The 25,205-nt window shown below is 36.8% G+C and overlaps 6 protein-coding genes across 8 annotated transcripts in view; 5 read left to right on the forward strand and 1 right to left on the reverse strand.

Annotated features, from left to right (window-relative positions):
• The window catches only part of LOC134843958 (ubiquitin), a 260,316-nt gene extending 249,049 nt beyond the window's left edge, over positions 1–11,267 (forward strand). Inside the window, exons 2-3 of the mRNA XM_063860340.1 lie at positions 10,456–10,655; positions 10,869–11,267. Coding sequence (XP_063716410.1) covers positions 10,499–10,655; positions 10,869–11,098 — 387 coding nt within the window. The 5' untranslated portion in view covers positions 10,456–10,498 and the 3' untranslated portion in view covers positions 11,099–11,267. The remainder of the gene's footprint in view (positions 1–10,455; positions 10,656–10,868) is intronic.
• On the forward strand, positions 104–1,201 carry LOC134844342 (translation initiation factor eIF2B subunit beta-like). Its single transcript, XM_063860979.1, has one exon. It carries the CDS (start codon positions 126–128, stop codon positions 1,185–1,187), a length of 1,062 nt encoding a protein of 353 aa, XP_063717049.1. The 5' UTR covers positions 104–125; the 3' UTR covers positions 1,188–1,201.
• Positions 1,463–9,574, forward strand: LOC134843951 (importin-9-like). The gene is made up of 4 exons (XM_063860329.1): positions 1,463–3,519; positions 7,128–7,427; positions 7,664–7,957; positions 8,930–9,574. Exons 1-4 carry the CDS (start codon positions 1,464–1,466, stop codon positions 9,421–9,423), a joined length of 3,144 nt encoding a protein of 1,047 aa, XP_063716399.1. The 5' UTR covers position 1,463; the 3' UTR covers positions 9,424–9,574.
• LOC134844811 (desert hedgehog protein A-like) lies at positions 9,742–18,316 on the reverse strand. The gene is made up of 4 exons (XM_063861626.1): positions 17,649–18,316; positions 13,562–13,862; positions 12,353–12,623; positions 9,742–10,337 (listed from the first exon to the last, which is right to left on the reverse strand). Exons 1-4 carry the CDS (start codon positions 17,693–17,695, stop codon positions 9,742–9,744), a joined length of 1,215 nt encoding a protein of 404 aa, XP_063717696.1. The 5' UTR covers positions 17,696–18,316.
• A 676-nt stretch (positions 18,317–18,992) lies between these two features.
• On the forward strand, positions 18,993–23,904 carry LOC134843956 (deubiquitinase OTUD6B-like). The gene is made up of 3 exons (XM_063860338.1): positions 18,993–19,641; positions 22,355–22,549; positions 23,321–23,904. Exons 1-3 carry the CDS (start codon positions 19,126–19,128, stop codon positions 23,657–23,659), a joined length of 1,050 nt encoding a protein of 349 aa, XP_063716408.1. The 5' UTR covers positions 18,993–19,125; the 3' UTR covers positions 23,660–23,904.
• The window catches only part of LOC134843953 (NADH-ubiquinone oxidoreductase 49 kDa subunit-like), a 286,758-nt gene continuing 285,445 nt past the window's right edge, over positions 23,893–25,205 (forward strand). For all 3 annotated transcript variants that reach the window (XM_063860332.1, XM_063860331.1, XM_063860334.1), the window contains exon 1: positions 23,893–23,904. The gene's annotated coding sequence lies outside the window, so the exon portion shown is untranslated. The remainder of the gene's footprint in view (positions 23,905–25,205) is intronic.

Genomic DNA, 25,205 nt, shown 5'->3' on the forward strand with positions numbered 1-25,205 from the left:
CTTCAACTAAGAGTTACCATTAAAGCCGATACACCGTACAAACTTTTTCAATCATTTTGAGTTTCATGTAACTGTTGCATACTATATAAGATGCTTTACTAATTTAATAGCATTTTCAGGAAATCATGGGCTCAGTTGAGCTTCAGAAAAAAGTGACTGATTTCACTTTGAAAGTAACAAATGACGAATTTGGGAGCCTTTTTGAAGTGGCAGAGAAAACGTGTAAACTGGTGCAATCTATAATCCTTCAATTGAAGTGGAAATCGACTGATAATCTTATCACATATCTGCGTAGTACCATCCAACAAGTTTGTGGAAGCGAGGAACATTTAGTAGTTACAAATGCATGCTCAGTGGCGTGTAATGTCATTTTGAGACTGATCAAAATCATCTCAATTGAAGACCCCACTTACCTGGGTTCGACATCAGAACAATTTATGTCTGGGTTGATTAAACGTCAGGAATCAAAACCAAGTTTATCAGAAAGCAGTGACACCACGAAAAGTCAGTCCAAGAAAGAGTTGAAAGAAACGTTCATAGATTGTTTAGAAGAATACACAGCGGAATTAGAGAATAGTTGTTCAAACATTGCTTCTCAGAGCTTAGACCACATTCACCACAATGAAATTATTCTAACCATCGGATATTCGAAAACAGTGAGCGAGTTCTTGAAAGAGGCATCGCAAACTAGAAAGTTTCAAGTTCTAGTTTCAGAAGCGGCGCCGTCATATAAGGGTCACCAAATGGCTCGAGAGCTAGTTGATGCTGGTATCAATACCACGCTATGCGCTGATTCAAATATATTTGCAGTTATGTCTCGCGTAAATAAAGTCTTGATTGGCTCGAGGTTAATCTTAGCAGATGGTTCAATTATGTCCTGTGCAGGAGCTTTGTTAGTCGCTCAAGCAGCCCAACATTTTTCAGTTCCGGTCATATGCTGCGGTGCGTTCTACAAAGTGACTCCAAAATACTTGTCATCACAAGACCAAAACTTCAGTACACTTCTCTCGCCTCAACAATCGCTGCCTTTGAAACACATTTCTAGTTTGCAGACTTTTGTAGCTAACCCGGCTTATGATTTTGTGCCTGCTAGTTACTTGACACTTCTCATTTCCAGTTTAGGTGGGCATGATCCATCCTATATCTTCAAGCTAATTTTCGATCTTTATCCTGCAATTGACAATTAAATTATGAATCGAGATCTTGTTTTCTGGTCTGTTATTGCAAAAATTCAAATAGAGCGCTTTGAGTAGATGAGGATAAGCCGATCAGCTCTCAAAATTTAGATATGTACTACAAACAAAAATGTATCTTGTAAAGCTCTTCTTTTTCATTTGAGTCTATATGGCCACGAAATCATTTTAAAATTACAATTTTTATTTGATAGCAGTTATAAGTGCAATCGGAAGTCAACGTCTGCTTTTAAACTGTCTTCATAAATAATTGTTTGCTTTTCAGATGTGATGAACCAAGAAGTGTATCTGCTTGAGTCGCTAGCCGCAGCCCTCTCCGAGAACCCAGAGAGACGAAAGGAAGGTGAAGATGCCCTGAAGATCCTGGACGCCACAGAAAACTACGGGGTCATGTTAACCTGTAACATAATCAACAGTCCTGTACAGGTACCTACACATGTGAGACAGTTTGCAGCTATTCTCTTGAAGCAATACGTTGACTGTCACTGGCACAGAGCTGCAGATAAATTCTTGGAGCCCGAAGTGTCCCTGAAAGCGAAGGGTTCAATTATGGAAGCGTTACCTGCATTACTTGCAGATGATAATAGTAAAATCAGATCGGCAGTTGCATACGCAATATCAGCAATAGCATCCTGGGAATGGCCGGATAATTGGCCCACTCTGTTTCCGATTATAGTCCAGGGTGTAAAAAGTGGCAATGAGTTCTCACTTGACGGAGCTATCAGGGTACTGAACGAGATAAGTTCTGAGGTCAATGTGGATCAGATTTTCCAGATGTTTCCGGTGGTTGTTCCTGAAATCCTGGCAATTTTGAGAAATTTTACAACTAGTCAGTTGTCGCATATCGCAATCATTTCACGCACTATTAAAGTTTACCAGACATTAATTACAATACTGGCCGAATCACCGGATATGAAAGTAGCGAATAAAGCAATCGAGCCAGACCTTGAAAATATTTTGACTGAAATTCACAAGTTTTTGAGTCAACCGCTGCCTGAAAATGAAATTGTGGAACCCAAAATCAGCTGTATCACTTTGACTCAAATTCTGTGCAAGTTGTACCCTAGGTTAATGCATCCGGTGTTGCAGAATGGTTTGATGACAACTGTTTTGAAACTTTATGAAAATGTTGCTCAACAGTACATTAAGCTGGCAGTCTACTCAAATGATATTGTAGAAGCCTCACTAGAAGATGAATCAGTTGGCGTCTTAGATCTGGCTAATGAAATTATAATTCTCTTCTCGACTGTCTATGCGAATAATAAGCTATGTGACACTTTGACGGGAAATCTACCAGATCTTCTATTTTGTTCATTGCTTCTGGTTCAGCCGAATGAGAATGCGTTGGAGTCTTGGGAGTCGGATCCTGGTCAATTTATCGAAGATGATGACCTTGATAACTGTTTCACATCGTGTAGAAATGACGCTGCGTCGTTTATAATTGAAGTCTTTTCAGACGAAAAGAAAAGCGGGTCAGTTACACCTGTTTCAGTGTTAGCCCGTGCTATTGATGCTTCTGAGAAAATGTATGAGAGTGGTGATAGTAACTGGTGGAAATTGTGTGAAGCAGCTCTTTTTGTGCTATCCAAAATGTCAACTCTTGGTGACGAATTTATCAATCAAGACAATTTGAAACAACTTTGGGAAAGCTTTTTCGTGCACAACAAACAGAAGCCTTCGTTTTTGGTTGCCTCGGAGATCGCAACTGCTTCCAGTTTCTTTTCGAGAATGCCGGATGAGCTATTTTCCAGGTTCTTGACTTCTATCAACACTGGAATTGAACCTCATCACCCTGAAATTGTTCGAATTCAGAGTTTGAAGGCAATACAAAACTTAGACGTTTTCACTGAGATTTCAAATGACTTTGTTCGTCAAGCGGTTGACGATGTATTTCCCAATTTGATTCCAAAAATTGTGCAAATTGAACTAGAACTGGAGAAACGAGATACTCAGCACTACATTCTTGACGTCGTCTTACAGTCTTTGATTGTGCTGACGGATCTTTGTGAGAGAGAGGAACTGTTTGCCAAAGTCGAGGCACAACTGGGACCTTTCGCACTTGCTATTTGGATAAAAAACAACAACGAAATGATAGTGACTGAGTTATGCAAGACCTTAATCGGGAACCTGTGCAAGTTTCAATCTACAGCTGAAGTTGTATGTAAAAGAGCGGTGCCTACTCTGATGAGTATAGTAAAATCAAGTGCAAATGGAAGGTCAGAAAAGGGACTGTCAGGGGAAAATGTGGGCGCTTCTGCAGTGGCTTTGGATCTGCTGGCGGAGATTGTAAAAAAATGTCAAGGAAGATGGTGCTCAGATATCCTAGGTAAGTCATACTCGGTGAAGTCGCATGTAGAGATCTAAAGGTACGTGTATAAAGCTAAATACCGCCTATATTTGATATGATTCATATATCAGAAGATTTCCCAGTGCTTTATTTTCACCTCCAAAACGTAAATAGTTTTAAGCAAATTGAGTGGCAAGACAACTGCTCAGAATAAAAATAAAGTGTCACTTTGATAAACAAGCAGTTTGTGAAGTGCTTTACTTTCGCAGCGGATAATTCTATAAAATTGGTTATCAAGATGAAACGCTTCCTGACATATCTTAAGAGAGATTAAAAGGACCTGTTTAATTCATGTGAATCAAAAGGTGATCCGGCTGCCTATCCATAATTTTCGGTTAACATAGTAAAAACGATCTAATCTATTATCTATTTAAATGCGGGCTTCACCATCTCGCCATGTTTAAGCTTTTTCAGCGTATAATTTTTGCATTTTTAACGAAAGAATTTTTTCACATTTAAGCTATATCGTATATTGCAATGGTTAAGATTTTTTTCGATTTTCCAGTTTGAATTCAGTGTTTATCTCACCAAATTTGAAATTAGCAACCCAATAGTGGGATGCTGTCAGATTTCACCAGGTGTTGCGAATTTGGCCTCCAATTATGCACAACCAAATCCTTTAGTCAACGAGATACGACAATATTTTTGTATTTTATCAAAAGTTTCGAGAAAACTTAAATTTAAAAAATTCTTTTAATTTGAAGTTCTTTATCCTGCAATTGGGTGCTGTCAGGGTACTCTCGGCGGTTACCATTCTTTGCCTCCAAATATGAGTTCTCAAATCTTTGTGTTTTCGAGATCTGACGTTTTTTATGATGTTTTCAATTTTTCAAAAAACTTAGATTTAAAAAATTCAAAATTTGAATTGCTCAATTTTGTAAAAGGGTAATATGAGGATACTCTCGTGAGTTGCGAATGTTGCCTCCGAATATGACTGTTCAAATCCTTGTAGTGCTCGAGATATGACGTTTTTTTTATTTTTCCAAAATTTTTGAAAGAATTTAGATATAAAAAATTTAACGATGATTGAAATTCTCAACTCTATAATTTGAGAGGCTGTCGAAGTATTTTCACGGGTTTGTCTCGGAAAATGACTGCTCAAATGCTTTTGGTTTCCGAGATATGACGTTTTTCCAACGTTTTTTTTTTCAAAATTTTCAAAAGAAAATTGAATAAAAAAAATAGTTTCAAAATGTGAAATTCCCAACTTTATAGTGGGTAATTTCTTGTTTTCTTAGAGGCTGCAGATATTACCTCCAAGTTTGATTGCTCAAATCTTCTGAGTTTTTTTATACTTTTTATGCTTTTTCAAAAAATTTTATCAAGAAACTTAAGGTTTCAATCAATTTCCAAGTTTGAAATTTTTAACACTGGCGGGGTGCTCTCTGTTTATTCTCAGAATGTTTGTCTGGACTCCAATCATGACTGCTCAAAGCCTTATTCTTTTTAAGATGTGACGTTTTTCTCTTTTTCGAAAATTTTCAAAAGTGTTTCTTTTCAAATGAACACGTTTCAAAATTCGAAATTATCGGCTCTTTGATGTGTTGATGTCAGGATACTACCAGCGGATGCATATGTGGCTTCTCATCTAAATATAATTGCTCAAATTTGGTAATTAAACTTATAATAATTTATGAAAAATGTCTGTTATTTGAAAATTGATTACGCTGGATTATGAATCCCTTTCATGAATTTTATGATTTTGCGATTGAAATTGTTTCAAATTTTCTTATTATGGAAAGTGCGACTTTATGCTGTTGGCTATAAAGATCTCAAACACAGTAGTTTTGGAGATTTGGCTTTTTTAGTATACAAAATTTTGAAGTCGAATTTATTTCTATCGTTCAAATTTTGAACTGAGGAGATTTTGGATTATCCCGTCATTTTTTACGGCCGCATTAATTTCGCTGTTTTTTTCATATGAATAACATGTATAAAAGCCTTCATGCTCACTAATCTGTTTGAAGCACCGGAGGTGCGTTACAAGCTTATTAATTTTGACATCAATTTATCATACTAGGTTTTGGGTCCGGAATCCGCCACACAAATTACCATTAAATTTTTGTTGAAATTGTTGAAAACGTTAATTATACTTTTGTCCCCAAACTGTTTCTTATCTTGGCGTGCAGAGCGATTGAAGTTTGAATCTCAAATAATGTTAAACGATCACTTTAGTTGACAGAGGCTTCGTCCTACTTAACATAGGCAGATTGGACCTAATGTTGCTTTCCAGTACATTTCGTCCTAATGCATACCTTCTATGCCTGGTAGTAGGCGATCGTCGATGCTATGCGGTGATAACTCGCCATCAAAAGTGGTCAATTTTGGCACTTATGGTATTTTCCCAAGCATTATTGAATTAATAGCATCTGAAGCTGTTTATTGGTGGCTACTGTCAGTATAAAATGGCGCAGATACGATCTAACCTATAGCAGAGGTTTTTGTTAAGGTTTTTTAAAAAAATTTAATTTTTTCAGTTTTCTGCGAATTGGAGCTTTGGCTCTTTGGCAAAAAGTTGCATAAAATTTGCTTGAATAATAAATAAAGCTGCTCGTTTTCCAGGTCAAATCTGAATTTTCCTGCTGTCCCTTAATCATTATCGAATAGTTTTTGTTGAGAAAATATTTAGAAACCATAATTTTGGAACTTATCACACATCATGTGCGAAAATTTGATTCTTTCCAAATTAATAATAGGACCAATTCATTTTCGATAGATTTAGTAGAGCGGGATAGTTTTCCACTCATAAATATTTCGGTTTGCGCTTTCAAAATCAAAAATAAAATTTTCAAAGCGAGCATTAGTTAATGCAAAGCGAGGCCAGATTGGTAATTTTCAAGCCCCCAGAACTTAACAAGGAATAATTGGAGGAAAAATATTTTTTAACAGTAATGAACGTAGTGAAAACTTATATAGGTCTTGCATATTTTTTTTGTTTTTTTTTCTCGGGACAAAATCTTGAAATATTGATGCACTTAGGTATAATGCACTTTTTGAGTTCAATTGAAATTCATTGCTGAAAGTGACGTAAATAGCTTTCTCCAAATACAAACGTGGAAATGGCGCAAAAAAACGTGAACGATTTCTAGTTTCAAAAATGGAATTTATTTTTAAGATTTCGCAGCGGAATAAAAACTTTACCTTTTGATCCAGTTTTCTGAAGTTGGGTGGATGTTATCAAAAAAGCGCCAATGATAAATTGTTCTAGAAATTTAAAGAGCTTAAAGGGCATCTATTTTTTTTTGAAATTCGAAAATGAGATTTTCAAGAACTCGGTGTTTTTTGTTTACTTTTGTTCATTACGCCTTTCCAATCTTTGATTGACTATGTTTTAAGAGTTGAATTCATAGAGTCGATATCATCAATGGGACACAAAATTTTTTTTCTTCAAAACTATTATTTGGATCGCTGAAATTTGAATGAATAAAAAACCACCACCCCTAACAAAAATTTTCCCCCGCCCCAAGCACAAAACCACCGTTCACAACTTGTGAAAAACTAACACTGGCTTACAAATAAGTGCATTAATTTTGTTTTCGGGCTAATTTAAACACCATAGTCATTTCTTTTATAGTCGTCTATTTCAGGCGGGGAAGTGTTCCTGTTTTGCATGCAGTTCACCCTAGCCTCAGACGACACAGCAGTAGTTCAAAATGGCTGCGACCTCCTCAAGTGCTACGTCTCCTCATTCTCGACTCAGATCCTCGCCTACCACGACCCTAAGCAAGCCCAACACGACGCCATGTACTACATTGTGAGTGTGGTGTTGAAGATACTGTCGCCTGAGACTGCGGAGATGGGGGCTGTCTTTGTTGGCAGGTTGATGGCGGTTGTGCTGCTGCATCTTTCTAATCAGATTGGATCCCACCTTGATCACATACTGAAAGGTTTCAGTCAAATTCTACGAAATAGGGTTCACTGTTATTGCACGCAGTCGGTTCTCTTATTGGTCCAAATTCATTGATATCTGCTATTGGGGTTCCTAGAAAACTGAAATGAAAAAGATTTTCGGCATTTTGGGTGAATAGTTTTAAGGAATTTATAGTCACTAAGATACTGACTAAGATGTTTGTACTCAATGAGCGATTAAATCGATGTCTGTGACAAAAATATTTGTTTTTAGCGGTTCTGTCCAAAATGCAACAAGCCAAAACTCTATCAGTCTTTATGAGTCTTATCACGATCTACGCCATCCTGGTCAACCACAAGCTTCCAGAAGTAGTCCAGTTTCTCTCCTCACTCCCGGACCCATCTGGCAAGAGTGCATTAGAGTATGTGTTGCGAGAGTGGGTTCTGAACCAGCACAATTTCTACGGGTTGTTTGAGAGACAGGTCACGTGTGTAGCTCTCTCTAAATTGCTGCAATATTTGCTGGTAGAGGATAGGACTGGAAACCTCAAAGTAATGATGGTCAAAGGTGTGATTTTAGCACTACTTTTTAAATCTTGTCAGGATCTCGAAGATATCCTCAAGTTATTGTGATGAAACTTCAGAAAAGAGTTTTTTAAACAGAATCATGATAAACAAAAATAATAATTGACTACTTATTGCTTGCTGACAATGTTCTTTGTTTACTTTTTCTTGCATTAAGATACAGAAAATACGATCTATTGTATGCTGATGATATTGTCGGTTTTCCTTAAAACTTGTTGTTTTTACACTAGCGAACTTAAGTAAGCGTTAGTGTAATAGCACGGCTATTCTTTTTTTAAACCCAAGTCGCGCATATTGGTGCCACTTTTGGTGGCACCTTAACGATTTAAGATTTTTTGATAGCATGTTTTTTATGACATTCGTATAGTAGTAAGTTAACATAGTTGATAAAATTTTAATTCATCGCATCAAATGAACCGAATAAAAGCTATTTGTTTCAAACTACATAGCAATAATAAAAACTCGATTTCAGGCATTCCCTAACTCAATATATCACGCATTTTTTTAAAAAATGAATTATTCATACAAATGTGGCATTATACTTTAGTGTGGGTACTTCAGTTTGTTATATTCCAAAGTACTTGGTGCCACTTTTGCTGCATCCCATTGCATTGCATTTTATTAGCATATGTAGCTGCTTTATTTGTGACTGGTGTTTGCCAATTGTTAAGCGTTCGGGGCCGAGAGGGCAGGGCGTGAGACTCCAAATCTCGAGGTCGCAGTTTCGAAGCCAATACGTTGCAAAACTTTAATAAATCGAGGCTTATTTCTATATTTTCTTATTTCACTATATAAAGCTGCTTTTTCGTGCTCTCGCTAGCGTTTGCGTTGCGCAGCATCGCCTCTGTGTAAAAGATAATCTGAAACGGAAATGGAGAAACTTAACTGAGCTGTGGAAAAATTCAGAAGTTCATAGATTTCTTAATTGTTTCATCGTTATTTAACTGATTTCTAGGAGATTTGATTATAAAAGAAGGAAGTGCTGGGCCTCGAACTCGTTCGAAAGGAAAACTAGCAGATGAATACACCTCGATTCCTCTCCCTATCAAGATGCTCAAATTATTGCTGCAAGAGTATCAGTCATACTGCGACAAACAAGACATTGAGTTCAAAAAATCAACTCGATCTGACGAGAACATGCTTGAAAGCAACGGCGATGCTGGGTTGGCTGAAGATTCTGAATCTTCGAGCGATGAAGATGGCGAAGATTGTTACGGAGGTAAAAATTACGTAACAGTGGACGAATTTTTCTCAGGCCAAGGGGACAAAATATTCGCGGATGAACTGAATGAGGAAATAGACGATGACCTCAAAAATGACCCATTTGTTTCGCTTGATTTGAAACAATACCTTTCTGAATACTTTTCACAGCTGAAGCAACTGCCTTATTATCATGACTTCGAAAGTGCTTTGAACAAGCATGAAATTGCGTTGATGAAGGAGTTCTAAATAGTATCGCGTTTAAGTGATGTTTGTATTTATTAGTGAATTCATTAAATGTTGTGTGGCCGATTGGAGCTTTCATATAATGAGATTGGTTTATTTCATGTTGTGATAGCGAGTACTCGAATGTTTGAAATTTTATTTGAAATTTGATAAATAATTGGAAAACTTTATTTTCGAAGTACGTTTTGAAAACCCAACCGCTTAATTAACGTCAAAAAATTGATGAGAAGAAAGCTTGACTGGTGATCTGCTTTGATTCGACTTGAAATTTTTTGAAGAACGCGGTATCTGATCTGAAGAAAAGGGGCATCTGATTTATGTTTAAATTAAGTGATCGAAGAACATATTTACGAATTGATAAAGATTTTCAACATAGATTTTCACAATTGCATCATTTATCACAGATTGTGGTAATATATGGGTGAACGGGAATAAAGCAATTCGACCAAAAGACGATTTGGAAACGATAGCATAATTCGAAAATAGCACTCTGTCAACAATCAAGTTTCCGTCGTTAGTTAGAGGAGCGTAGACGCCGTTAAATCGTTTCCCTTCTAAAGATATAATTTTTGACTGGACGCTTCCACCTCTTTGGTCGAAAAAACGAATTGATGCGCCAACTGAAAGTTGTCCCGCGAATATCTGATTCCCGTTATACAAGAAGATGTAATGTTCAGGCGTGACAGTAATAGTGCCATGTTCATGAGTTATTTCCAAGAAATAAGACGTCTGGTTGATGTCTTTGTGAAGCCATGACAAGAATGTAGTAGAAACTGTCATCTGGTTGTGTTCGTCCCACGTTAGAATTCGGTCGCCTTTATTTAGTTCAGACAGAAGTTTCTGCTCTCCGTTCGGAAGGAGAACCAGTGAAGTAGACGGGAAGCATGAAAGTCTTCCCTTGCTCTGGTCGGGTCTTTCTGAAAAAAGAGACCTCGATTAGATTTGATTTGAACAATAGCTATACCAAAGTATTTGATTTTTTAAGCGTGCGAAGTTGTGATTCGTTTATTCTGAAAAAAAATTGTTCCTTTTTTCAGATTTGTGTGAATTGTTGCCACGTGGATAAAATACAATCAAAATGCAGATTTTTGTGAAGACTCTCACTGGTAAGACTATTACCCTGGAGGTCGAGCCCTCGGACACCATTGATAATGTCAAGGCTAAGATTCAGGACAAAGAGGGAATCCCACCGGACCAGCAGCGACTCATCTTCGCCGGAAAACAGCTGGAGGATGGTAGGACATTTTCTTTAACGCCTTTCAAAGGATTTTAAGTTTTGGTTTTGCGAAGAGATGTGTAGTGATCACACTTTAAAAATAGTGTTAAAAAACGCAAGGGACTCCAAGCGCCTAGAATTTTATGTGAAGTGGTTGTGTGGGCACCAAAGCTTTACTGCAAATTGTAAAATTTTACCGGGTGTTTTCAAAACAGAATTTCGTGTTTTACAGGCCGAACATTGTCGGATTACAACATCCAAAAAGAGAGCACTCTGCACTTGGTGCTGCGTCTAAGGGGAGGAGTAATTGAGCCCTCTCTGAAGATTCTGGCTCAAAAATACAACTGCGACAAGATGATCTGCCGAAAGTGTTATGCTAGACTACCGCCCAGGGCTACCAACTGCCGAAAGAAGAAGTGCGGACATTCGAGCGACCTCCGAGTCAAGAAGAAGCTGAAGTAAACTTCCTATCACGCTCTTTGTCGAGAAGCATTTCATTCGATTACATCAGAAAGCCATCGATTTTACCTTCAGATATTGTTAAGCTACAGTTAATCTTAGAACGGTTGTAAATGCAATTGTTAGTTTGGTTGATGCTCTTTTTGAATGAATTGAAATGTTCTCGGTCTCATTTTTCTGACAGAAACAGAAACGAAACTTTTTAAGAATCACGAAGATAGTAAATACTCTCATATAGGTCTTGGTGATTTTTTGTCTGTTTTTTTTTTCAGGAAAAGTCTTAAAAATTGTTCACGCTAAAATTTGAGTTTCCTCGGTTTGGTTTTTGATTTTTTCAAGTTCACTTCATTTCTTTTGTTAAAAGGAAGGCAAACTCCGCTATCGAACAGCGAAAGTGTAAATGTTACGAAAAAATTTATCGACTTCTAGTTTCGAAAGTTGAGTTTTATTATCACACTTCCCAGCGAAATAAAAATTTTACCGATTGATCCAGTTTTCTCAAATTGGGTTATTTTTATCAAAAAAGTGTCAATCATAACTTGATCTTGGAGTTTCTAAATAATTTAAGGCCATCTTTTTTTTACTTTGAAATTCTAAAGTTGATTTTTTTAAATTTTTTTTTCCTTGCGTCCATGACTGTTTTTTAACTGTCTGTTGGCTATGTTTTTTATTCGACGTGAAAGCTTTCGCCTTCGTCTCAACTTTGTCGTCTAGTTAGTGATGATGTGTCTGTGATTTACACGGAGGCGAACCTCCGCTTCGCCTCCCTGCTTATTTTTTGGTTTAGATTTTTTCTCCAAAAAAGAATTTTTCAGGGTCGACTGAAATGACTTTCTTAACTCCAAACCTATGTCCAAATAAATGTGCTGCAGCTTTATTTTATAGAGGAATCTGCTGCTCTAAAAAAGCTATTGCAACCAATTACGGCTGGTTTGGTTGCCTTTCTGTATCAGTTTATTGTCGTATAACACTGGTCTTTCGTATAATAGTATAAAAATCCGTATAACGCATAAAAAAATACTTCGTTTTACCAAACTTTTTCGTCTTCCACGTTATTTTTAAAAAATATAATGTGACGTTTTTGAGCAACTTTCAAACTCTTTGATCAAAAACACGTAAATTTTGCCAAAATGCGAGCCTTAGAACTTTTTTGTTTCAATACGAGTAAATTAATTGTCGAATATTGCATATAACAAAATGGATTATTGCATGCAATCTGTTGCTTAACGTGTATAATACACTGCTTTGTATAGTTACCATATCCAATTGAAAGATGTATAGAGAACGGCGTTTCTCTTTTCACGAAATGGAACCCAGACTTTGTGGCCATGCCAGCAACCAGCCCATATGTCTCCGGATCGTAATTGTGATACAACTGGATATCCACTGCTCTCCCTTCGCAATGAAGAACTTCCAGCATTATCTTCTGGCAGTTTCTCTGCCATGCTTTGGTGATCTGGATGCGAACTTGTCCCTTCCACTCGTTGTACACCCACAGTGCCAGTTTGGTCAGTTCGCGGTCAAGGTTCTGGAACCAAGTTTCCATCAAATCAAAAATACATTTGAACGACACGTTTTCGACACATTTCTTTTGAAAGTCAATTCGTATGCTTCTAATTAGATAATAGTCCAAGTTAACTTGAATGTTTTTGTTTCTTTTTGTTTACAGGATAAACTTCGGACATATGTATTCATAGTTTCTACGCATTGCATCTATCTCAGGTCGCTGTTTTGGGCTAAGAGTTTTTGTTCCGACCATTTGAAAAAATGGGCAGGAACTTTGTATTCCGGTGTTTTAGATTTTCTTTTTTTTTGTTTTCCACGCAAAATCAGCTACCACAAATAATCATTTGGGTGATATATCATATTGAAGCCCTTACAGTCGTCATTCGAGCGACATTTGAAAATTTCAAAAAAAAATGTTCTCCGTGTCGAGAAAAATCGGATTGAAATTTTTGACTTTTCGACTGAATTCGAGCGAATAAAGCGGGAGAACAGGCTTACAATAGCGTATTTCAATGGCTTCAAAACTTGCAATAGCCCAATTTAAATCGTGAAGTTTTAGTTTTACTCAAGTAACGTTAGCGCCTTTTTGGAATCAAAAAACTGCAAAAAAGTTTTTTTTTTGTTTTTTAGTCATTAATCTGCAAAACTGTTGAATATGCCTAATCTCTAGTTTTTCGTACAGCTCCTTCTATCATAGTACGTTGAAAAAAAAACGACTCTAATTTGAAAAAAAAACTTGTTTTATTTTTTATAAGACTATGTTCGGAACATATGTGCTACTTGCACAGTAACCGGCTATTCTTCTTTAGTTTTTAATAACATCGCACCTCTTTTGTTTTATTTGAGATGTGTTCAAGAGATTTTCAGATCTTCAGCGCCTCCTAGGATTTACCTTTATAGAAAAGAGTTTGTTCCTAATATGGGGTAAAGTTTCAAGAATATAAAGAAAATTTGGTATACCGGCTGCATTAGCGTCTGGTGATGCTCGTAGTCATTTTGATGCATCTCGCGATCTTTTGGCTTTATCCAGTACCTCTCATTGCTCCACTGATCCCTGCCGAGTGGTATGTCTACAATGTAGATTGAGCTCGGAGACACCATCTCATGGTACCTGTCGTCCTCGGGCCCGAGAATAGGAACTCGCGGGTGGATGAGATCGAGCTCATGTTTGTTGCTGGGCCATTGTTCACCCACGTTTAGGAAGGTGATTTGCTCGCGTGGTGTTGGATCGTTAAACTGGTTGAAGCCTCCATTCGAATGCCTATAACGGTTTGTTTTAATCACCCAGAACGCGGTGATTTGCTGTCCTGGCTCGTCATTAAATAGTTTTCCCATGAATACGCTACTCAGTTACTGCATCCTCCAATGGCTGGTTTTTGCAACCCCCTTCCTCAAACCTCTGATGAGTATCATTTTTTGGTGCAACGGGAAGTGTTGCGACGTAAGATTTTAAAAATAATTATGTTCGAAAGCAGCATAATAAAAGCGTTTGCACCTTATAAAAGATAGGGATGTCATAAGGTCGGAATATCCTGAGATAATTCGAGGGGGTACCGGACATCCAGCCGACGGGAATTCAAGCCGAATCGTAAAATTAGGGACTTCAAGCCGAAAGTTTTCTCATTAAGTCATGAAGTAAGGTTAATTTGAAAACTTCTTTAAAGAATTTCTCATTTTCAGGATCTTAATTATTAGCATTTTCATAAAATTTAAACCTCCAAATGATGTTTAGGAAAGTTGAAAAATAAAACAAGGTTGAAGGTAATTTTCTTATTTATAATTTATGCATTTCAAAAACCGGCTGATATTATTATTGGATGCCAATCCTAAGTGTTTCATTGTCATAAATAACGCTTATTATGGACTAAACTAGCCTAAGATTTTGAAAAACAACGTTTTACAGATGAAAAAATAATGATTTGAGGTGCTTGTAAAGTTCAATTTTTGGCCTGAAGTCCCTTCGGCCTGAAGTCCCGTCGGCTTGTCCTAGACCCAATTCGAGGACCGGCCTACTAGCATGCGTGCCGCTTAGCATGCGGCTATTAGATTAGAGCAATAGCAATAGAACTGAGTTTGCTTACTCACATTTCCTACTTGAACTGATGCACGCCGCATCAAAGTGAGTAATTACTTTATTTGCGCATGCTAAGCGGCACACATGCAAGTTGCTGCACCCGCTCTGAATGGCTTGTCTGAGTTCAAGGATCAATTGAGCAATCTCTCCCCCGTAATGACCAATTGAGCTATCTCCCCCCCCCAGCAAAAACGAATAAACTCTACAAAAAGACGTCAGCAAACGCAAGTAGATGGATGATGTGTTTATAGCACGCAATCAATTGACCGAATGAAGTTTTTCTTACATGAGTATCGAGAAAAATTTTGAAAAAAATCGAAATTTATGAAAAAAAATGGTTTTTTTTTTGCAAAATTTTGTTTAGGCAACCATAGCCTTATCGAAGAAAGCAATTTACCAGGGATGGTGCTTTAGCCTTGTATCTGAATAGCAAAAACGGTTCTCCGCAGCACCTTAATATTGTTCGCAAAATTTTTTTTGTCAATTTAAGAAAGAAAAAAGTCGCTTTTTATGCATGTTTTATTGATTCTTTTTTCAATCTAAATGAAACTTTGGAGCTTTTTCATCGTAAATTTTGGCTTTCCATTTTCGTTGGAAAATATGTTTTATGATTTCATGTCATTCAAACTATTTTCAAGTGGTTATAAACATGTCTCAAGTACCTATTGAGCTATCTCCCCCCCCCCCCCCCCCCACGCGAGAATGGGGGGGGAGATTGCTCAATTGATCCGAGTTCAATTTCAAGTCGGTTTCTATACAGAATATATATAATTATCCCAACTTGTTCAAATTGACAATTTTCAAACCCCAATAACTTTGCGAAAAATCAGCACAGGTGATTTATCTCAGGATCTGTCGACACCAGGAAATCTTTCATATCGTACAAACGCCTCTATTACGCCATCGATTGCAAATTTTTTAAATGTTCAGTTTCAAGCAAGGAAGGTTCAATGTTCTTTTCAAGGAAGGTTCTTTAGTTTTGCTTGTTTGCAAATTCGTCTCTGTTGTTAGATTTCAGACTGCATAAATGAGCATAACAATTCGATATTTTGGGCTAATGGTCATTTTTCTGAGCTCAATTGAAGTAGGCGAAGTTAATTGGGTAATTTTTCATAGCACAGATAAATCATAGGAGACATCTTATACCTGCTTGAAAAATCTATATCAAATCGTTGAAGCAAGCGTCATCAAATCGGAATATAGACTTGTTTTGGCTTAATAGCTTGTTTAATAGCACAAAATGAATCACTTGCTCAGTCAGCTAACTTGCTCAATTTCATGAAAATTTAATTTAACTACTGGGTGGATACTAGTTACTTCAGGGTAGTTTCAGGGGGGACTTGGAACTTTTTGAAGTTTTTGTTCCAAAATCTGTTTTTTCTCGGCTCAACTGGTGTCTGCTCAAAGATTGTTGGCCTTGTTTCCGCTTCGTAAGGATTTTTTCAGTCGCTAATTTGAATTTAAGATGTCTTGCATTTAAATTGTCTTGCTTGGCATATTTGCCTAGAATTCCTGCTTGAAAATTCCTGCCTAGATGAAAATAGGTTTCGGCTCTTTTCCAGTCCCGCCTTTCAAAACACCGAGTATTATGTTTGTTTTACGTTTTTTTACGGCTAAATGCGTGATGTTACGCTGTAAAGTATGAAGAACAAATCTGTTCAGAATTGTCGATTTGTTCACCACGCAAAAATTTCATTGCTTTATGACAACGTTAAATTTTGACGACTTTTAAGAATGACGACTTTTCAAAATTCAAGGGGGGACTGGAAAAGAGCCTAGGTTTTATGAAATTATATGGGATTGCGTTTTTTATTTTACTTTTTTTTGGAGACGCTTTGCAAAATTTTATCAGTTTTATTTAAAATTTTTTTTTCTCAAAAATCTCTTCATCGGTTTTCAAAACGGGTACCCATAGAAACCCCGCCTAAACCCCTGTGTGCATGCATACTCACCTGCTCTATCTTTGCATTGACTCTTTGTCTACAGCTTTCGAATGATCACTTATAAAAAAAAAATTTCGTTTTTTATCGTTTGTTTTTGGGCTTAACATCATAAATTTTCCTTACACTAAACCCACAAACAAACAATTAAAACATCAAAACAATTTAAAACAGCAAACTTATTTTGATATTGTTTTTTTGCTCTTTATAGGTAACTCAAAATTGAAGTAGGTATACGCGGTATCTACAAGAATAGTACTAACAACATGAAAAGCTAAAACGTTTTTCTCGACACTGAAAGTTTTTGTTGAGATAAGCCAATAGTATTAATTGCTTAGAATAATTTTTTAAATGAAGCATCAATCGACTACAGCTGATGTGGCCGGGATCCAAAATCCTTCCAATAAAAATTGGTGAGCAAAAAAGTTGGAGCGAAGATTGATTTCAACTGAGACACCTATTTTCTTATCTTTAACTAGTAAAATATTCCAGTTTAATAAGTTAATGAACAAAGTGATTTATCATTTTTTTGAGAAAAGTCACAAAAGTTGATCTTCGCGGTTCTAATTAGATTTCATTTTTAACTTTAATTCAAATTACTTGAAAATAAAAATCAGCCAATTACTACAATATGGAAAGATGGAAAGTACAAATGGTGCAAAAGGTCTAAATCCCCAAAATTTGGACAATTCTTTTTGGCGCTGAAAGAAATTTTTGAATTTATCCTTATTTTAGCAGTCCTCGTATTCCAGCCATCCTAGTTTTACATCGTTACGGTCATCGTACCTTCTGCAAGGGTTACTCCTGTTGTTACTCCTGAATATGTTGGCAAAAAAGATAGTTATCTAAGGTTGAATCGCCGAAAGTTTGTTTGTGCCAGCCAGCTACGCTGTACGTAGCCAGCTACTCCTGACTGGTGTTTTTAAATTAGTTTTTAAATGATTTTTTAATTGGCTCATTAGTAAATTCAAACTCGGTTGCTTGGATTTCAATTTGGCCTTTAAGAAATTTGTTTATTCAGTCAAAGGCTTACCTGGTAAGGGAAATAAAGAGGCAAAGAAGCAATCTCAAGTTGGTCATGGCGCTTCTGATGAGCCTGAAAGCCGAGCTTTGAGAGACTCAGCCTGTCATTGATGACGCTTATTTATTCAAGTGGCCAGTGTAAAAGTGATTTGGAATGTCTCGCTATCAGATCCTATAAATTTTTGTCAATGTTTTGCCTTATCGAGCCCATTGGTGTTTTCATCAATTGTGATAAATAGTTACCTGACAAAAAAACAATATATGTAACGAATACATGTAACAATTAAATGAGCACTTAATTGTTTAGAAGTGGCTTGATTAAGCGAAGTAAGTGTGAAACTAATATTCGTCGAGAAAGAAAGAAAAGCAGTAAAAAATCGTGTTTTTGGCTAATTTTATCTGTGATTTTTCACACTTTTTTACTGGCTGTTCAGGTATTTAGCTTCAGGTGTGTATAAACCATCGAACAGAAGTTTTACGACAGCTTTGGCGAATTAAACAAAGTTTTATTGACGAAACAATTGAAAACAATGCAAACAATCGACTTGCTTCTGAGCCGGACAGTTGAGCATCGTCGAGCTCCGGGACAGCGGCAATAAAAATAAAATTTGCGACTTCACTAACTCTCAATTCTCACATCTTCTAATTTGTGATTTATTGCTGAAAATGCAAAACTAATCAAATTTTATCGCACCAGATGTGGACCAAGAGTTAGAAAAATGTGCGAAGTGCCGCGAGTCTTTAAAATATGGTGAAATTAAATCTCAGGAATATATTTTTTCTTGAGTTTTTTTTAAATTAAGAGAGTGCCCGTTATTACCCGGGCTGCAACAGTAAGTTGTTTCACCCTGGGGCTGAGCAAGTGTCTGCGTTTTGATCATATTTATTTAGAATCCATATGAAAATCTCAATCGCTTCTGACTTCAGGACAAAGTTTTTATGAAAATTTGGTTTATTTGACCAATCGATCAACTTAATTGGATCTGAGCCAAAGATATGCGTAATATTGAAAGGGAAAGGTACTTGTTTTCATTTGATTGACAATTGACTCGGTCGTCAGAAATGACCTATAATCAATAGTTTCAATTAAACTGAACTAAACATAAATACGCAAGCAGAAATTAATTGAATAATAACAATTTTGCTATTTAAGCTATTCCGATTAGGGTCCGACCACATTTATCTGTGCAAAAAACTGAAAAAAATGTTTCAACGGATTTTTTTTCTCAACCTTCATCTTTTCTGTTCATCAATCTAAATGATCTTACATTCTTATCATGAGTTTAAATGAAACTGAAAGCTTTTTTTAACATAAGCATTTAAAATTTCTTGAAAAGTGTTGCATTTCAGACAAGGATGAAAATCATATTTGAATTAACTGCATGGTATGATGTAATTTTGTGAGCTAACTCCACTTTTCGGAGTTGATACTTGTGAATGAAAAATTAGTTTACGCCCCCTTTCCAGTCACGTGATTTTTTTCCCGGATGTCGGATTCAGGCGCGGAGGCAGATGTAGAAAATGACCCGGTGGAGACATTACGCAACAGACACAAGCAAGAGAAAAAACAACTTCAGTCCACCATTTACAATCTCAGGAAAACTTGTCCGAAGAAAGAGAAAAGCACATTACAAGAGCGAATATCCATCTTGGAACGCGATCTGAAAGTGAAACAAGATCGCGAGTTGGATGACTTGCAGTATTCATTGTCGTCTTTTGCGATCGATTCCAAAGGGTTGCCTAGCAGCGGAATTAAAAAGGAAATCGAAGGAGACATTAACGAGGAGAGAAGTCGAGACGCTTCGGTTGATTTGAGTGTTCGAGCATCTCAGAGTTTGAACAACTCGGAGTATGTGGGGGACGATGAAGATGATGACGCACAGTGCAATGGGGGCTCGAGGGCGGGATCTTTTAGCTACCAACAGCAGAAGAAGAAAGGTGGCAAGGCGCAAAAGAGGAGAGAGAAGGCCGAGAAAGCCCACCAAGAGAGACTTGAAAAACAGGTATTTCAAACCAATAGTCCAAACTCAAATCTCATCTAAATAAGGATAGCGTGTCACTGCGCAAATGGCCCAGAATATTTTGACTTCAGTAATCTAAGAGAAACTTTTAAAAATAAGCAAAAAAAAAACGTTTCTTTTTTTTATTTATCTGACAGAATAACAAAAAAAAAATTGTTTGAAGTTATCCAAGTAGTGCTTGAACTTCGAAAAGTTGGGCTTAAGTCTCATTTCAAAAATATTGATAAAACTTGCACATTTTAATTCAGCTTAGCACATAAAGTTGCACATTTTGGTCCAAACTTATTTGAAGGCTCAGATTTCTTCTAAATACCTGAATGCCATTTCTAAAGCCCCATTGGTGGAGGTAATTGAGTTACTAGATTTTTGCGGAATTTTAGTTTTTGTTACACTTGCGAAGCGAGTCGAGTGTATTAGTACTAACCTTCTTTTTTCCAACCTAAGTCGCAATTAAAAGTGCTACTTTCATGGCACTTTGAACGATAGGCTGCTGCAGCTGTATAATGTCATATGTGCTTTAACAATTGATTAGTAAAGTTAACACAGTTGATGCATTTTTAATTCATCAAAAGAACCGAAAAAAGTTATTTGTTTCAAACAGCAGTACAAACATAAAAAGCTCGAAAGCTGCTTTTTGGCCGTGTCGCGCAAGTGTTTGCGAAGTGCAGATTCGCCTGTGTTAATAAAAATTGTTTTAATTTTCGTATTGCTCTGTTTAATAATCTGCAATAAATTAATTTACAAGCAAAAATGGTGTGATAGTATGAACTCTCTTTTTTTTCAACCTAATTCACAAATATCAGAGTTAATTTTAAAAATGTTCATTTTGATCAATAACCGGCTATTAAGTAAAGCCAATGCTAAGGAAATTAACACAGACTATAATATTACAAATAGCACTCTAGCTTCAAGGTATCATGGATTTGTAGCGTAGAGGTAGATAAGGAGACTCGCAACAAAATAAGAGCGTTCGAAACTGGGCAGGTCGGATGTTTTTAATGAACTTTTTCGTATACTAGTTAAAATGCGTCCGCTCAATGAATTGAGGCATGTTAGTTGGTAATTTTTTTTTCAAATTGACTGGTACTGCTAATGCGCCATAATTGGCTTGCGTCACTTAGCAATTATGTGGACTCATAATTGGCTCGCGTCACTTAAGAAATTTTGTAGACTTAAAGCTTTACTCATTCAGTTTTTTCCAGTAGCATTATCGGTCATATTTTTGCTTGTGTATGCGAAGTGCAACTTCGCCTCTGTGTTAAGTATGCCATGATTGTGTTTGCGATTAGCAAGCGTTATCAAATCTTAGCGTATACCACCTATTCTTGTCAACAACTTGTTTACTAAATCACTAAACCATTTTCTCAAATCTCTTTTTGTCTAGCAACAGACATATTTTGAGCATGTTTGCTTTTCAAATACCCGTTCTATTTATTTTTACACTTGCGGGAGCAAGTATAATGTTATCGGAAACTTGATTTTATTTCCTATAAACAATTTTTCTTACAAATCTTTCTTGCTTTATTATTCAAAGCTTATGATTTTCCAGTTTCGTTTTCACTTGGTCTAGAGAACGCTGTCGCCTTTGCACTTTTTTCAATATGTATGCAATTGATTTGTTTCGGTAAAATTGAATTGCGGTTGTTCTTTTGTCTGCTCAACTGTTGTCGGCTTATTTTTCACATCACGGATTTTTCTTGCGCTTCCAGGAAATTTCTTTGTAGCTGCAAGTGCAAGAGTGGGACTGAAATTTTATAACATTTTATTTTTTCGGCTCAACTTGTGTCTGCTCAAAGATTGTCTGCTTTGTTTCCTCGTCGTAAATTGTTTTCCTTTGCTAATTTAGTACTCAAATGTATGGCATGTTTCCCTAGAATAGAGACTTCTAGCGAGACACGAGAAAATTTAAATTTTGTAGACCTACATTTTTTTTTCATTATTTAATTTTTTCTACTTCTTATGTTTTTTTGATTTTTTTTGTTGTACTGCAAGTAATGCGCAGCTTCCCTTCGCCTTTTGTGTTTTTTTTTTTTTAGTTTAAATCTACCAACTCCGTTTTGGTTCAATGCCGTTTTGTTCCTTTTATTTGTTTTCGGCTGTGCGGTTTATATCTAATTGGCTTAGTGACTTCACCTTGCATCGTTGGGTTAGTGAAACAAGGTTCCTGTGAGTCTTTCGAGGGGGTAATTTAATGTTTTTTGGATTTTTAACTTTTTTTGACAATTTTTTTATTGACAAAACGATTTTTTTCTTCAAATTCTTCCGTTTGATTTTAATCAAATTTGTATCGCAACTGGCGCGAAGCTCAGCTTCGCCTCTGTGATATATTTTGTTAAGTTTGAAGGTTCAATGATCATGCATTATCTTTTTTCTTTGAAAATTTAATTTCTGCTTCAAAAGAGAGGCAGCAAACTTTTTCAGTCCATTCCCATAAATTGTGTTGTTCTAGTTGCGAGTGGTTAAACCAATTTTCAAACGGATTCAAAAATCGTTCGAGCAGCCATTGAGCTCCTTCCCTTATTCTCTGTCTTTGAAAATGATTTGTGCATGATTTGTCTCTCATAATTGTTTTTTTTGTCATCTTTAAATCTGCCAATTGATGATTTTTGTTTTGGCTTCCATGTTTTACATTCAATTTATCCCGTCCTTGGGCGCGATTTTCCCATAACATGTCAAAATGTTTGTTGGAATGTAGAAATTGCAGTCTGAAGCAGTTGAGAGATCGAACAAGGTAGCAGATGCCGAGCTGAAGGAGCTTGTTGGTGTCCTGACCTCGAGGAGCTTGCAGTTAGTTCAAGTACCTGCAGATGGGGACTGCTTCTATCACGCCATTCAGAAACACTTGAAGAGCGAGGAAAAAACAGACGATGATGCGTATTCAGCAGTACCGGTTAGTGGTTAGCTCTTGAAAAAGACTGTGTCCTTTTTGTACATTAAACCAGGGGCGGATCTAGGATTTTCTCGGGGGGGGGGGGGGGGGGGGGTGGGGGATTTCAAAATTTTGTCAACCTTTTAGGTCGACCAAATTGATTTTCTGAGCTTCCAAAGCACAACAAAGACCCTGTTTTGGCCGAAATTTCTGCGCCGCAGGCAAAATTATGAAAAAAGATAGGCCAAAAAAGGGGGCTTTTTTGAAAATTTTAAACAAAAAAATTGCGTTTTTTCGGCGCGCGCTCCCGCTCAAAATTAGTATATATTGGTGCAAAGGCGCCTTTAGAAACATTTTAGGGTCCGTAACCAAAAATGGATATCTCAAAATAATACAAAGGGGAAAAAATCTGGCTCCGGAGTTTAATGCAGGGGCGGATTTAGGGGGGGGGGACGCTACCCCCCCCCCCTAAATCCGCCCCTGCATTAAACTCCGGAGCCAGATTTTTTTCTGGTTCAGGAGTCAACCTATTTTTCCGTGCTTAAAACACCAAAAAGCTCCTTATCAAAAATTCTGCGGTGTCAGAACTTTTTTAAATGTTATTTCGAGACAATCTGGAGTTTGTTACTAGAAAATCGTTTTGATTTGGCACAGTCTGTCCCAGCTTTTCCCCCTCTTCCATGTCAGTGCTGTTTATATAGGTGATTTCGTTTTCGAAAATTCGTTTTTCGAAAAAAATTTCAAATTTGCTGGCAGAAAAGATATTGTAACAGTAAACGAAAATTTTTTTAGACTGTAGATGACCTCAGAAACACAGTATCCGAATTTTTGATGAGTCGCGAGAGCGAGTACGCTGCTTTCTTCGATCCCGAGGACAACAACAGCGAGGCGAGAACATTTGCCGAGTACTGTGACAAAATAAAAACGAATCACGAATGGGCAGGTCACATGGAAATCACTGCCATGAGTAACCATTTGAGTCGCCCGATTGAAATCGTACAAGCTGCCTCAAATAAGTCTATGCTGATTGGAGAAGATCAGAAATCAAATCCACCAATCACTTTGGTCTACCATAGAAATCTGTTCAACTGTGGAGAACACTATAATTTAGCATTGCCGATTTGCGAGTAGTTTTATTTACTAACCATCGTATTTCACGGCTTATAAGCACCCACTTTTGCGTGAAAAATTTCAAAATGGGTCGGAGCTTAGTTGGCGAATTCTCAAAAGCGTACAAAATTTATTGATAAGCAACCCGGGCCAAAAATTTCGGCGATATTACGTGAGTTTCTTAGTGGCCAAAAACTTCTTCTGGAGCGGCACAGAGGTTGCTACAATAATTTCAAAAAAGTGCATAGAAGACGCTTATTAAATAGGCATTGGCGTATTTTTATCTGCCATGTTATATCCAGATGTCCTGTAAATCCCTTTGCTCCTTTGGTGGGCCTATGAGCTGTAAGTGCGGTAAATGATTTAATGTCGTTTGAAATTGAGAGCAACACATTCAGATTTCTTGTCGCTCTTTGTTTATGATGGCAACGAGTACTTAATGAATTAAGTCAAGCTCTTGTTTTAATTTTTTTGAAATGCCTCAGAGATGCAACCATGCTGCAAAGTTCATCCTTCAGAAAATCATTCAATGTTATTTCTTTTCTCACAACCACTGTCTCCAGCCGCTATCAGGTTCTTTCATTAAAAGTTCAATTCATCTTCAACTGATTGACAACCCGTATACCTAACAAATCTTTGTTTCTGAACAGAACCATTTGTTTTCAAATTTTGGCCGATTTTTTTCATGACATGGTTAAACAGAGCATGGATTTTCTTAAAATACTATCTACACTTGCGAAGCAAAGTGTATTAGTACGAATTTTTTCCAAGTTAAGTCGCAAATAAAAGTGCTAACTTTGGTAGAACTTTTGAATCGGTAGGCTGCGGTAGCAGTCTAATATCATATATGCTTTGAGATTTGATTACTAAAAAGTTAACACAGCTGATGCAGTTTTAATTCATCAAATGAACCGAAAAAAGTTATTCGTTTCAAATAGTAGTTTAATGATAAAAAGCTCTATTTCAGAAATTTTCCAACTCAATGTATCCCGCAATTTTTTTTTGAAATGCGTAATTTATACATAATTTCGCTTTTTATTACACCCAAAATTGTGTCTTTTTGTATTTGGAGCTAGTTTTTGGGGATTTTAAGCATCCCTGGCTGAGTGGTTAGTGCGTCAGACCCAAATTTGCTAGGTCGCAGATTCGAAACCGACACGTAGTCGAGTTTCTGCTAATTCGAGGCTTTATTCTACTTTTTCTTATTTCATAGAGCTGCTTTTTGGTCGTGTTCTCACAAGTCTTCGCGAAGCGCAGCTTGGCCTCTGTTTTCTAATTTGGTTTCTGAACAGAAGTTGGCTTATTATGGGCTGTCTGGTGTGCAATTTTCTGAAGCTAGGTTATTTCTGAATTCTGGAAAAAAAAATTCCTAATGTTCGGTTTTTTCATTCTGAAACTTTCAAATTCTGGTCGCCAAGTCTCTAAATCTAATTTACTAACGAGCAAAATATAATTTACTTTTTTCCAAATGTAGAGCGTTCAGACCAATACGAACAAATAACTCTCAATGACGAAAAGACGAACCAACTTCTGTTTATAATAGGGAATTACAAGATGCAGTTCAAAC

Source organism: Symsagittifera roscoffensis, chromosome 4 (assembly GCF_963678635.1).
Source record: "Symsagittifera roscoffensis chromosome 4, txSymRosc1.1, whole genome shotgun sequence".
Classification (NCBI taxonomy): Eukaryota; Metazoa; Xenacoelomorpha; order Acoela; family Convolutidae; genus Symsagittifera; species Symsagittifera roscoffensis.

Excerpts from the sequence above, each read along its gene's own strand:
- LOC134843951 (XM_063860329.1), top strand. The coding sequence starts at position 1,464 with ATGAACCAAGAAGTGTATCTGCTTGAGTCGCTAGCCGCAGCCCTCTCC. Across the intron at positions 3,520-7,127 it reads ATGGTGCTCAGATATCCTAG|GCGGGGAAGTGTTCCTGTTT; the intron begins GTAAGTCATACT and ends CGTCTATTTCAG. Across the intron at positions 7,428-7,663 it reads CCTTGATCACATACTGAAAG|CGGTTCTGTCCAAAATGCAA; the intron begins GTTTCAGTCAAA and ends ATTTGTTTTTAG.
- LOC134844342 (XM_063860979.1), top strand. The coding sequence starts at position 126 with ATGGGCTCAGTTGAGCTTCAGAAAAAAGTGACTGATTTCACTTTGAAA.
- LOC134844811 (XM_063861626.1), bottom strand. The coding sequence starts at position 17,695 with ATGACCAACTTGAGATTGCTTCTTTGCCTCTTTATTTCCCTTACCAG. Across the intron at positions 13,863-17,648 it reads CTCTTTATTTCCCTTACCAG|GCATTCGAATGGAGGCTTCA; the intron begins GTAAGCCTTTGA and ends AAACCGTTATAG. Across the intron at positions 10,338-12,352 it reads ACATCTTTCAATTGGATATG|AAAGACCCGACCAGAGCAAG; the intron begins GTAACTATACAA and ends CTCTTTTTTCAG.
- LOC134843956 (XM_063860338.1), top strand. The coding sequence starts at position 19,126 with ATGTCGGATTCAGGCGCGGAGGCAGATGTAGAAAATGACCCGGTGGAG. Across the intron at positions 19,642-22,354 it reads AAGAGAGACTTGAAAAACAG|AAATTGCAGTCTGAAGCAGT; the intron begins GTATTTCAAACC and ends GTTGGAATGTAG. Across the intron at positions 22,550-23,320 it reads ATGCGTATTCAGCAGTACCG|ACTGTAGATGACCTCAGAAA; the intron begins GTTAGTGGTTAG and ends AAATTTTTTTAG.